The sequence below is a fragment of the Microtus pennsylvanicus genome, chromosome X, assembly GCF_037038515.1.
Source record: "Microtus pennsylvanicus isolate mMicPen1 chromosome X, mMicPen1.hap1, whole genome shotgun sequence".
Classification (NCBI taxonomy): Eukaryota; Metazoa; Chordata; class Mammalia; order Rodentia; family Cricetidae; genus Microtus; species Microtus pennsylvanicus.
The window spans coordinates 125587112-125600573 of record NC_134601.1 but is presented as its reverse complement, the minus strand read 5'-3'; the positions used below and the strand labels follow the sequence as shown (position 1 = coordinate 125600573).

General features: G+C 38.8%; 1 protein-coding gene across 5 annotated transcripts in view; it reads right to left on the bottom strand.

Annotated features, from left to right (window-relative positions):
- Positions 1–964: 964 nt before the first annotated feature.
- The window catches only part of Mid1 (midline 1), a 336875-nt gene continuing 324377 nt past the window's right edge, over positions 965–13462 (bottom strand). For 4 of the 5 annotated variants that reach the window (XM_075957452.1, XM_075957453.1, XM_075957454.1 and 1 more), the window contains exons 9-10: positions 12509–12716; positions 965–4943 (exon numbers count right to left, since the gene is read on the bottom strand). In XM_075957452.1, the coding sequence (XP_075813567.1) occupies positions 4595–4943; positions 12509–12716 (557 nt within the window). In that variant the 3' untranslated portion in view covers positions 965–4594. The remainder of the gene's footprint in view (positions 4944–12508; positions 12717–13462) is intronic. The other variant, XM_075957455.1, reaches the window with a different exon arrangement.

Genomic DNA, 13462 nt, shown 5'->3' with positions numbered 1-13462 from the left:
CACAGACTGCAAGAGTCATGGCAGAGACTGTGTGCCAGCAAACCTTAGCGCTCACCACCTGAACCATAAAGTGACCAACTCGGGGCCTAGCACTGACTGCAAATCCTGGATGAGCTTTAAAATGGTGTTTTTGAAAAGTCCATGCTGCTGGGTGGTTTCCCCATCCTTGCCACACCATCTTTTAGAGTAGGACCCTGAGATCAGCATGTGTGCAATGTTTTCATAAGTCAGATGAGTTATCCCTGAATAACATTTTGCTTTGATATTACTTAGACTTAGAAACACATTTTGGTTTGTAAAAACCTTTTTATATGGGCTATAAAGTTGGGGATTTCTGCAGAGAAGTGTCTCCTAAACTCTCATCAGTACCAGAATTTACTGTGGGGCTTTTTGGAATTCAAATCGCTAGATAACTTCTTCAGAGGTTCTGACTAGCAGGTCTGAAGAGAGACAGAGAGGGCCTTTTCAACAAGTGTTTGATGGCCCTGATACTGTAGCTCCGTGCAACTCATTCTGCTTAACACTGACCTAGACTAAAAGGGCTTCCATGTCTAAGATGGAAAAGCCTGCTTCTGGGCTCCTGGCATGGGTATATACTAATAAACCACCCGGAAGGATGCCTGAAGACCACTGTTTCTCTGCTGCCAGTCACTGTTCCCCTCTTCTCTCTCACCCCCGTGATGCCTGACATCAAGCCATCTTTACTCTGGGTTTCCACTCCTTAAAAAGTTTGCTTTCATTGTCTTTTAAAATTCCCTGTAGGGGATTTTCAGTCTTGTAAAATATCTATATTTTGAATGGGGAATGGTAGATAGTGGATATGACGATTTTAGGCAACAAAACAAAATGAATTGCATAGTATAAAATATTGGAAGAAACAAGCAGAAGTCAAGGAAGTGTTTGTGCAGGTCATGACTGTGAAAATGTAAAGCGGCAAAAAGCAACAAAGCCAGGCAAGGAGCTATTCTGGTGCCACAAAAAGGATTTTATTTTGAACCAGGAAGCAACAGAAAACAAGAAGAGATTCAGGATTGAGGGGCTTGGCAGTTGACTCAAATACCAGAATTGAATTTGTGCTGGTACAAGGAGGCACAGAGAAAACCTTCTCATTTCTACACTAAGCTCATTGGATCACAGCACTTTATTTCCATGATTCGTATTCACACAGTCTGGGATTGCTTTAGAAATCAGATTTTCTGTAAGTATTTTGTAAATAATTTTGATGATGAAGGTGCCACTCCTGTGACAGTATTGACTGCTGTGCCTTTTTGTTTGTTTGTCCCTGGAAGAAAGGCAAACCTTCAGGAGTAGCTAAACTAGGACCACAGCTGACATCTTGAGTCAGATACCACTTTTCTGGTGAGGAGCTTCACTGTGCACTGTAGGATGTTTAATGCCATCCCTGACTTCTACCCACCAGATGCCAGGTCTCCAGCTTGTGACTACCAAAATTGACTCCCGATATGGCCAAATGTCTTCTCAGGTAGCAAAATCAAGACCTGGATGAGAAGTACTTGCCAGTGTCATTGTCTCTGCATGCCATTGATGTTTTACCAGGAGAGAGCAGATGTCAGCTTTCCAACACCAGATGCACTGAACAGGCAGGCACATTTCTCTGCAGCCATTTGTATGTGCTCCTGGAAATCCATCTTGAGTCGGAGGGCACTGGCTCATTCCTCAGGAAGTTCAAGGTCCATTTATCAGTACCATAATAAAAAGTCCGTCTGTGTTCAGGTTGCCTTTTTCCCCCCACAGAAACCATTATCTCTACAGTCACTTTCTGAAGTCACTTTCTTTTAAAGCTGGAGAGAAAATCTTCACCCTGCACCTACCCTCATCGAATCTACTATTTAGATTCGGACTTCAACAATCCGAATCAAAGGCAAGTTTCAACAAGCAGTTTCCAACGCTGGATCCATGCTCTCTTTATCCAAGGAAAAGCAGTACCATATTTTGGAGTCCTGTTCCAAGGATGGGCTACATAACACGGAGGGTCAAGAGAAAGGTGAAAATGCTGGTCTTTTGTTCAAAAAGCACTAAGAGTTTCATCACAGTGAAGTGAGAACATGATACTAAGCTTAAGCCTTCTGCACTCAGGGCACTTGGTAACTGAGTCATTCACATACACATGGTGCCAAGCCTTTACAGCCTTTGTTGGCATCTCATCAGGTTCATTGTACTAATTTAATTAGCACTGCCATCTCTTGTGCCCCTCTATGGAAATGCTTCCTGTGAGTGGCGCCAGGCTGTTTAAAGGAAATGCAGAGTTATACTGCAGCAAATGTTTACATCATGTATTTGTAGACTTAAAAAAATTCCACACAAAATCTTTTCTACATCATTACAGCAATTAAACACTGTGGCCTTTCACCATATACATATTTTCCTGTAAATATGACAACCTGGAAATAGTAACTGCTACATCCATGATGTTTTTAAGTTAGCCAAGAGTAAGACTTCCACAACAAAATTATAACAGAATTTGTCTTGTCCTTACAAAAATAGTCAAAACACACCCTAAACAGCTTGCGGTGAAAATCTGAGCAGTAACATCTTTATACTGAAAAACATATTCATGGAAATAGTGTCCTTCTAGGAAATGTTTTATGTTAACATCATAAGGCAAACTGTAGCGTTTATTGTTACCTGGAGACCATGAGTTTTTAAAAACTCAGAAATCAAGTTTTAGACCCTTTTGTTTAGAACCTGCAAGTGTACAAAGTGCATTAAAATATCTTTATCCAGTTACCCAAAATGTACATAAAATTGACTGAGACAACTTTTCAGTTTATTCAGGGAAGGCAAAGACATATTTTTGTACTGTCAAAAGTCCTAAAAAGTTCCTAGAGAAAAATGAAGATTTTTTTCCACTGAGATGTCCATTTTTAAGATGTGAAATTGTCTTAAGCTGCTATCAAAATATCCATCTGGGTATAAATAATATAGTAAATATATAAAATATATCCATTAAGAAAAAGGACAGCATCTGCCAGGGAAGAGACAAAAAGACACAGAAGCTTTGTCTTCCATGAAGCCCAGATTGGCAAGCACATCAATTGTACCACATGATGCTTAAATGGAGAGTGTAGTGAGTCATTTCAGGAAATGGTCGATTTGATTAAAAAACAAACCCAATTCTTCAATCTACCAGTCTTTCAGTCAATGGCTGGCTGACGTGGTAGCCCAGATAAATATTTTAGCAATTAAACCATTTAAACCATTTAGCAAGTGAACCCATGCCAATGTCCTATGCCAAAGACCACCTGAGGAAGTCTTAATCTAAGGATCATTGCACTGTATCTGATCAGTGTGAAAAGAATTTTATCGGAAATTTTATTAGCAAGTCCTATTAACCGATTCCCCTGCTGGAACAGTAAATTTGAAATTTTGTCTTCCAACTCTATGATAAACTATACTAGGGTATAAGGGGATGTCTACATCTTTCAAAGTGTGCTTCCTAAAGAGTGTCGCTTTAGAGGCATGTATGCTGGTGGTGAGTGTTTTCTGTAGTGTGTCGTATCATTTTTCATATATACTGTTTTTGGTGACTTACATTTGGACATGGTAGTGTTCAAGGCCATGTGCTGATGTCCTAGAGAACAAAATCAATTGAAAACGGGATTGGAATTTGTAATGGAACATGTTAATTTCCATAGACCCAGAAAGAAAATGAAAGCTTGATTTGTGGCAGGGCAAAATAGGGCACCTATTAAATGTAGCGAAAGAATTTCACAGGCCTAATATAACTAGTAAGAGGAAAGGAAAAACAGTTTTATACCATGGAACAGAATTCCTATTTTGATAAAATCCAAATCAGCGTGAATTCTTGAATCATCTGTAATATTCAAAATGACAAGGTTCAATTGTAATCTCATTCATGATGCTAGCCCGAAAGCGTCAGCCCTGGAGAAATGGGTGAAAACAGGACCAAAGGGTTAAGAAAACTTTTTCTTCTCCAGATCATCCCATCAGTCACAACTAAACTTGAGGTCCAAAGTTAATTCTCTCCTTCTCCCTTATTCCCCCTACTATTTGATCCAATACAAGTTTCTGACATCAGAGTTCAGATATCTCAAGTTCAGCCAGAGAAAGCAAGCCTGTTTACTTCCTTACTGGATTCTAAATGACTTTTTGCTTTTTAAATAGCTGCATACTCTGTTATTCTAAGTGACAGGACCTAACACGGTCTCAGTACGAAATAGAATGTGAGAAAGTGAATAAACACACAAGTCTACAGAAGGGTTTTTGCAAGCCCATACACTGATGAAATGAAACTGGTAAAGGGCTGGTAAACTTAAGGGCCTCTTAACGCGCAAAACCAAGTGATTCCTACGAGCTGCAATCCAGATTGTGTTCCTTTTATAAATAATCTATAGATTTTCCTCTAAATACAAAAAAAATCAAAGAAATTATTAAAGCCTGCACTTAATACAAAACACAATAAAAGAAGTAAAATCTCTCATTTTGAGCCCTATCTGAGCTGGTTTCTGGACAAACTGGGGAGATTTAATCACACTCTCGAAGCCTTAGTTTCTCAATCCCCTAAACAGCCTCTACCTTTGTTATTCCTCAGAGCTGCTCTGGGACTGGATGCTCAAGATAGCTGTTCTGTACAGTCCAAATGGTCTGGGATGGGAAGACCCGTTATAATCGTCAAACACTTGTTCCACACAGTAAAGGTGGGGCACACCGGCTGCGAAAGCGCCACATCAAAGGTATAGAGGTGGATGGAGTTCAAAGCATCATAAAAAGCGATGGAACCATTATCATAGTCCAGCAGGATGCCTACGCGCCGGAGGTGGGGGGCTGGCTCAATGGGGATTTCCTTGCTGTTATGCCTAACCACCCAATTATTGTTGCAGCGGCAGAAAGCCCAGGAAGCAGAGTTCTTCCCAATCCATTCATGTTTGGGGGCCGATTTGTATGCAAGGCCAATGGCATACCTGCAGAGACAAAACAGCAGTGATAAAAAAAATAAACCACATAGCATGCGAGTAAAATTTGTTTTGTGTACCATAGGGCTATTAAAGTGTGATTATTTGTTGTTCCTGATCTCTCCCTAGAAGAGTATTTAAATCTAAATACTTTTCACTGTCCTTAGCAAACACAAAGAGGTGGAAGGCAGCCACTATGTTGGCCTACAATCCTTTTTTCAGCTTTAGTGTTGCAAGAGAATCCTGACTTTCCTCTATACTGCTTTGTTTCTTTTTTTGTGCATGCCTGCACATTAAATTCTCTGGACCAGTGGCTGATCAACTCAGACCTTTCTGTAATTGAAATGTTCTGCTCTGTTCACTATAGTCATCGTAAACCCCATATAGCTACTGGGCATTTGAACTGTGGCTGTGAGCCTATGAAATCAACCTTTAATTTACAGACAAACTATGATTTGGGGTGCCTGGATTTAAGTTTTGGGGTTTTTTTTACCTTATTAAAGGCAATGTAGAGTTGCAAAATTATCCTCTGATTTTGTGATATACAATGTCATCCTTTTGTGAGACATTGGGCATCATGAGAGGAAACTGATACTATACATTACACTGTACTGAAGACAATAAAGGATGTGAGATAATCAAGATGTTATTACAAGTAGGGCTTTGTGTTAAAGAAGTTAGTCTGACTGTAGACTCCTGTATGTAGTCAGAGAACATTCAAGGTAGGCTAGGTTGAGCTATGATGTTCAGGAAGGTTAGTTTCAGAAATACATTTATTGTTCATTCCCTCCCATGGGATTATCAGCATAACCTCAGCATTTGTATGGAAGAGCCTGTTTCTTTCTTTCTTTCTTTCTTTCTTTCTTTCTTTCTTTCTTTCTTTCTTTCTATCTATCTATCTATCATCATCATCATCTATCGTCTGTCTGTCTGTCTGTCTGTCTATTCAGTTTGAAAAATAGTTTCACACTGTGGCCCACACTAGCCTCAAACTCTCACAACCTTCTGCTTTCAGCCTTCTGAGTGATAGGACTTGAGGTATTAGCCCTGCTTGTAATGGATTTTTATTTTCATTAAGTGTATTGTAACAACTACACATGTGGAGCAAGGCTACCATACTGGAAAGCATGATTCTATACAAGCTTACTCTTTCAACAGACTTTAAACTTTAGGATTGTTATCATATTTTCTGTTTGTCCGTGTCTTTGAATGAACTTTGGCAAAAGCAAACAGGGAAAACGATTTCCAGCTATAAGGTTAAGTCCATTGTCTTCATCCAATCTCAATGTCTCATCTATAATACAGGAACAAGTATAGTCTCCATATACCCAAGTAAAAGAGTAAAAGAAAAATGTATTTTTAAATCCTAATAACAATGGCTGGCATGCGATATTCTACAACTATTATTTTATCATACTACCTAATGACACACTAACAGTATGTACAGGAATCAGAATTTAAACCTAGGATGAATCAAAAGGCCACAACTTCAGTTAATATTTCATGCCATCTTCCTCTCATCAGAAATCGTGCAATACAGCACTGCCTTTCTGATTATATTTCCTACTACGTGTTAAAGTTTTAAAAATGTCTCTGAGAGGGCTGTAGAAATGGATTATAAAGAGTACATGCTGGTCATCCTTTGTTTTATGCAAGGTAACAAAGAGAGAGACATACAAGGATCTGCCTAGGAAGGGGAAATAGACAGGAGCTCCTAAAACCTTCATCCAGTAACAGATGAAAGCAGATGCAGAGTGGTTAGTGGTGAAGCTAGCAACCTGACAGAGCTCCCAGATTTCTGTTGAAGAGAGGGAGGAGTGATAACAAGAGAAAAGGGGTCAAGAAAAGGATGGGGAAACCCACAGAAAAAGCTGACCTGAACTAGTGGGAGCTCACTCCAGACAGACAACTAGGAAACCTGCATAAGCTCCCCTGAAAGCAGATAACAGTGGGCAGCTTGCACAGTTTGTGGGAACACTGGCAGTGGGACCAGGATCAATCCCTAATGAACTGACTTTTTGGAGGCCATTTCCTATAAGGAAAAATCTTGCTCAGTTTAGACACAAAAGGGAGGTTCTTAGCCCTGCCTCAAGGTGGTGATGTGACAGAATTTGTTGACTCCCCATGAAAAGCTTTATCCTCTCTGAGGAGCAGATGGGGGGGGGGAATGCGAAGGTGGGAGGAGTGGGAAGGGAGGGAGGGTAAACTGAGATTAGTATGTAAAAAAGAGAAGAATACAAGCTAATCTTCCAGAGGATTTGAGTCTGGCTCACAACTACAACCACCTACAACTCTAGCTCTAAGGGATCCAACACCTTCTTCTGACACACACACACACACACACACACACACACACACACACACACCTAAACATAAATCTTATGGATTCAATTTGGCAAAAAAGAAAAAAAAAGAGAGAAGTAATGTTAAAACTGTGTGGGAAGGGATAGGAGAGTTTATAAGGTTGTAAGGGAAGGGGTTGAGGAAATATATTGTATGAAAAATACATTGTTTGAAATTCTAAAGGAATTTAAAAAATATTTTAAATTCTACTGAGCAGATAGTTATTCCATTACTCTAAATATCCTTTCTTATTACTCAAAAATAAAAATTCTAAAGAATTTTCCTATAATATTCAACACTTCTTATTCTCTTTTTAAGTAACTGAGACATGCCCTTTAATACTTAAAACATTTCACAGTTATTATCATAAGCCAAACACATCACTATTAATCAAGAGTGAAAAACCCTGAGTTCAAGTTTTGATATGTTAGAGCAGAAACAAGTGTAATCGGATATTGACATCTAATACCTGACTGTAAGCAGAAAGAGAAACATCACTGGTCTTTGTTTAAAATAACATTTTTAATAAGAAAAATCAGATGTTAGATCTAAAATACAATAGATTTAAGAGAGGTGTGTTTGAAAACATGATACAACTCAAGAAGATATATTGGCAATCCATTAAATCAGTGAGCCAGCCCTGCTGTGATCAACACAGCAACTTCGTGTCCCTCCTGTCAATCTCTGTGCACAGACAGTTCTGGGTTGTGCTACCTAGAAGGCCCATTTTTGTGTGAGTCTGGATCAGATTATGCAATTGCAATATCCTTGCACAGGATCCTGAAGTTGGAAGAGGATCAGGGACACTGTTTCCTAATGGTAGGCAGCGGGAATGAGGTGTCATGAAGCTTTAGAAGACTTCAGGAAGCACCTGCTTTAGCAGAGGACACCAGGTCCTTGTGACTTCATGCACTGGAGTCAGGCATAAGTTTTCCACCCCCATTTATCTTTGTAGATCCTTGACTGACTTCTGTTTATTTGCTAAGAGTAAGCCAATACATTTTTGGAATATTCGCCTCCCCTCTCTCTCTCTCTCTCTCTCTCTCTCTCTCTCTCTCTCTGCTCCCATACATACACATGCAAGGCCAGAGTTTAATACTGGTGTTGTCTTCTATTGCTTCTCTCATTAAATCCAGGCCTAACTAATTTGGTTAAGCTGTTTAGCCAGTCAGCTCTGGGGAATCCTCCTGTCTGTGTTCACCCACCTCCAAACTTGAGTTACAGGCATGTGCAACTAATACCTGGCTTCTACGTGGATACTTGGGATCATAATTCAGGCGCTTATGCTTGCATAGCAGGCACTTTAGCAACTAAACCATCTCTCTAACTCCATGATATGCATTTTTCAATTTAAAATATCTCCCTTGAAGCTGTACTCTATGACTCAGCAGACACTATTTTAATTTTTCAGATTACATGGAACTTAAATTTGCATCGCCAAATAACAATGGCTGTATTGTTTCTTTCTTGATGCTGCAGACCATTTTTAAATTAAACAATGCTAATGTTGACTTCCAATTTTATCCTCCATTTAACCCTTTGACGTAGCTTCACCAGGGAGGGCTGACTTCATTTAGAAAAGCAGAAAGTTAAAATTAGAAGAAAAGTACAGAAATCTAATGCTGCCCTCTCAAATTCCTGTCTAGTAATATTGGTATGAGCCCATTATTACTACCTTACTTAACACTGTTTCATTAATACCAAGTGCATGTTAGCAGCATTTGACAGCAAGAAAATAAATCAAGTGTACAGTCCATTAGGCAAGGGAAAGTATCATTATATTATCATTAATCTGTGAAACTATGTACATAATTTCATTGAACTTGAAAGGTGCAGGCAGAATATAATGTTCCATTAAGTGATGCAGTGAGACATAAAGCAATTACAAATACAAAAACTGTGCTTCACAGAGCAATGTTAACATGTCCCATTATATGTATCATAATGTACATGTTAATTTAAAATCAAGCATATATTTCATAAAAAAATATGTGTGTGTCACTAACTGTTGTATGTCACAGGCATTTAATTGTAGGGGGCAATGCTTCCTTGCTCTTTCCATCTAGGAAATGCAAATCTATTTTCTACATGTGATTTTTTTAACTTGACACAATCAGGTTTGCATGTAAAGACCCAATGTGTGGCAACTAATTGTACAATTTATTTTTCCCACACGAGTTAGTTTTGACATCTGGAACATGTTTTAAAGGTAATACTGATCTGTGTTTATGTAGCTAAAGTGGTCTGATGCAATTTTCCATACTATTCATCAGTGGCAATGAGATCATAATGATCAGGTATCATTTATCACAAGTAATTAATGGGGTTATAATCATTTAAACACTAGATTCTGAAATACCAGATTAATAAAGGACACCAATTAACTAGAAATGTTTGCTTTTCTGCACATGAATTCTTTTTCCCTTTGTGCTTTTAACTTGCTCAACATAGCTAAAAATTTCAAGTGCCAATTGATTCAGAGAACACAAGCCTGGTACTTCAGGTTCCATATAAAAAGCTAACTATAACAGTGATGCTATACTCACGACATTCCAGCAACATGACTATATAAACAAGACCTGAACAATTTCAACAACAGTAAACATTATAGTATAGATGGGGGAAATGTGAAGTCCCACCCATAAATGAAAACCTATAAGCAATTAACTTCTGAGAGGGAGAATCAGTCTTCCCTATGGATGAGCCCTCTGATTGGTTATCTAATACTAAGTGGTCAGACCTAGAAACATACATGCAGCAACACAGAACAGATTCAGCAGGGTGTGTGTGTATGTGTGTGTAACCACAATGGCTTAAAATGGTTAAATAAGAGGAAGCATCGTGAATTTGGGAGGAGTAGGTAGACAGAGTAGAGGAGGGAAGGAGGAGAGTGAAGGAGAAATGAAGTAATTGTGTTTTAATAAAATTTTTAAAAAGTGAGAAAGAGAAAAATGCTAGGTCAGGTGATCTGTGCCTATGATCCCAGAACTGGAGGAATGGAGACAAAAGGATCTTTGGTCACCAGCCAATCTAGCAGAATCCTTAAACTCCAGGTTCAGTGAGAGACCTTGTCTCAAAAAAATAATGTGGGCTGCAGTTGAGGAAGTAGCTGGCCTCCATATGTACACACACACAAAGGAACACACATAAATTTCAAGTGCCAATGAATCCCCTAGCCTTGGAAAAAGTAGGACTTCTTCCCCATCATCTGACAGAATATTAGAACATGAAAATGATCATACAGCCACTTTGGAAATCAGTATGGTGATTTCTCAGAAAATTAGGAAACAACCTACCTCAAGACCAAGCAATACCACTTTGGCGTATATGCCCAAAAGAGGCTCAATCATGCCACAAGGACATGTGCTCAACTATGTTCATAGCAGCATTATTTGTAATAGTCATAACCTATAAACAACCTAGATGCCCCTCAACTGAAGAATGGATAAGGAAAATGTGGCACATTTACACAATGGAGTACTACATAGTGGTAAAAAATAATGACATCGTGAAATTTGCTGGGAAATGGATGAATCTAGAAAAAAAGGTATTGAGTGAGGTAACCCAGACCCAGAAAGACAAATATCATATGTACTCAATCATAAGTGGCTTTTAGACATAAAGCAAAGAAAAAACCAGGCTACAATTCACAACCCCAGAGAACCTAGACAACAAAGAGGACCCTAAGAATGACATACAAGGATCAACATAGGAAGATGTCAAGATCTCCTGAGGGGAAAAAAAAAGATCTCCTGAGTAAATTGGGAGTGTAGGTGTAGGGGTCATGGGAGAGGGCAGAAGGGGAGGGGGAGGAAGGGAGGGGAGTGGAGAAGGATGCATAGCTCAATAAAACCAATAAAAATTTTAAAAAATAAAAATAAGTTACACTGTGGAAAAGAAGAAAAAAAAGAAAATAGTCTAGGCAAAGAGAATCAGGAGGATAATGTGAGATGAAAAACTACCTCCTAGGTTAATACAGATACCATTATTAAGAGAGTGGAGATAGTCACTTGAGCAAGGTTCCTTAGATTTGGGTTGACTTGTACTCAGCTATGTGCAATTTGTGTACATTGTATTATTTGCAAGGATTTATATGAAAATGACTTGTTTTAGAAGTGCCTTATCATTCTTGGATTAAAACAAACACTGTTGGTGTCCTCATGAATTTCAGGTTTTGTACTTTTGAATATTGATTTTAAGTTTTATTTTTGTTTTAATTTTTTATTACTTGGCAGTCTCATATATTTATGCAATGAATTTTAGTCATTTTTACTGCTCTCATCTCCCGCCCACTCCCCCTTGAATCCTTCTCCACAACTTCCCTTCTTTCATGTCAGCTATCACTCACTAAGTATGTTTGTTCATGTGTTAAAGCATAATTATAACTTTTCAAAGCTATATCGCCCTTCAGTGAGTAAGGCATACTATGGCAGTTAGAGCAGAGATCAACAAACTTCAACCCGGGGGTCAACTCTGGCCCCTTGCCTATTCTCACAAATGAAGTTCTATTGGCACCCAGTCCTACCCATTTGTACATGCATTGTCTGTGGCTGCTTTCCCACTATTACAGCCCCAGGTTGAGTACTTGGGACAAAAATTTCCTGACCTGTAAAATCAAGATATTAACTTTCTTGTCCTTTATTTATGGGCTCCTAGTTAAAAGTTAGACCCCTGACTACAGAGTTTGTAACTACCAACTGTGAATTTTATGACTTTGGGGCCATGCCTTAGTCATGTCATTTGTAAAATGAGAATAACATCACCTCCTCTTTTTCTTTTGGCCTTGAACTCACTATATCTTTATCTCTTTCTATACATACACACACATGAAGATGACTTTGAACTCTAGTTCTTCCTACCTCTGCATCATGAAGTACAGGTTATAGGCCTGTACTACCATGCTATATTTCTGAATTGCTGGAACAGAGACATAAAATTGACCTAGACCCAACCTGTAGATTAAAGTATAAATCCAGTTGAGATTAATCCTTATCAGCTAACCCACAAATATATGTGTTTAATAGCATTAGTAAATGGTTGCTTTGAAGACACACTGATTTGGGGGATGTTTGCTATGTAGCATTATTGCAGGGGTAGGTTTTACTCTTCAGAATGGATGCTGATTATAAACGTATAACCTTGATAAAGTACAAAACAGCTTATTGATATCCTTGACAAAGAACAGAATAGTTTGTGCTTTTTACTGTTGGAGGAAAATCGATTCTGCCTACCATGTGCTTCCACTTATGACCACTTCCCAGTAATGTCGGCCACTATCAATGAACACGTTTCCAGCTACTCCATAACTTCCTTGGCTGGTGAAGCGTTCAGGCGTATGACTCTTCTTGGATGATGACTCATCTCGTTCCACTGTCAGGTTATCATGGGATACCTTCAGTTTTCGATGAGCAGATTTGGGATCCAGCTTAAATGGCTGACCTAGAAACAAGTTCGCAAAAGAAAAAGAAGTGAAAGAGTACTGCTTATTGGAATGTAACAAATGGTATAGCTTCACAGTCAGATTTAAAATTCTGAAGCAAGGGATGAAGAGATAGCATAGTGGTTAAGAGCACTAACTGCTCATCCAGAGGGCCTGGGTTTGGCAGTTCACTACTATCTGTAACTCTAGTTCCAGTGGATCTGATGCCCTTTTCTGACTTCACTGGGCATAAGGCATGCACATGGTTTGCAGACACACATACAGGCAAAAGATCCATACACATGAAATACAGACGAAGAGGCAAAGCCTAGAATAAGCCATTTTTCCTTGAGCTATACTTCCTACCGCAAAAGTGTATCTTATATTCTAATAGCAATTTAATATTTAGAAACAGTTTTTAAAAGGTATTTATTTATTTATACTTTTCATGATGTTCAAAAAATTATGCAGGAATTTTATGTTCTAGGAAGAGCAGTGTTGAGCAAGAGCGTGGCTGTGCTTCCTTGAGTTTCTAGTTAGTTTCTAGCGAGGAGTCCAGTGTTGCTCTGTAACTGTTCAGAAAGGAGTGGGCAAGGATCAACCTTGGATAGGATAGGGGGATTGTGGTACAAGTGCATTCTGGCTGAAGAACAACCTGGAAAGGAGGAGAAAAATGAAGACCTTATTTTCAAGGACTTCCATATATAATCAGGCCTGAATTACACCCATGCTAAATAGACTCCAGAATAAAGAACAAATAAATCAA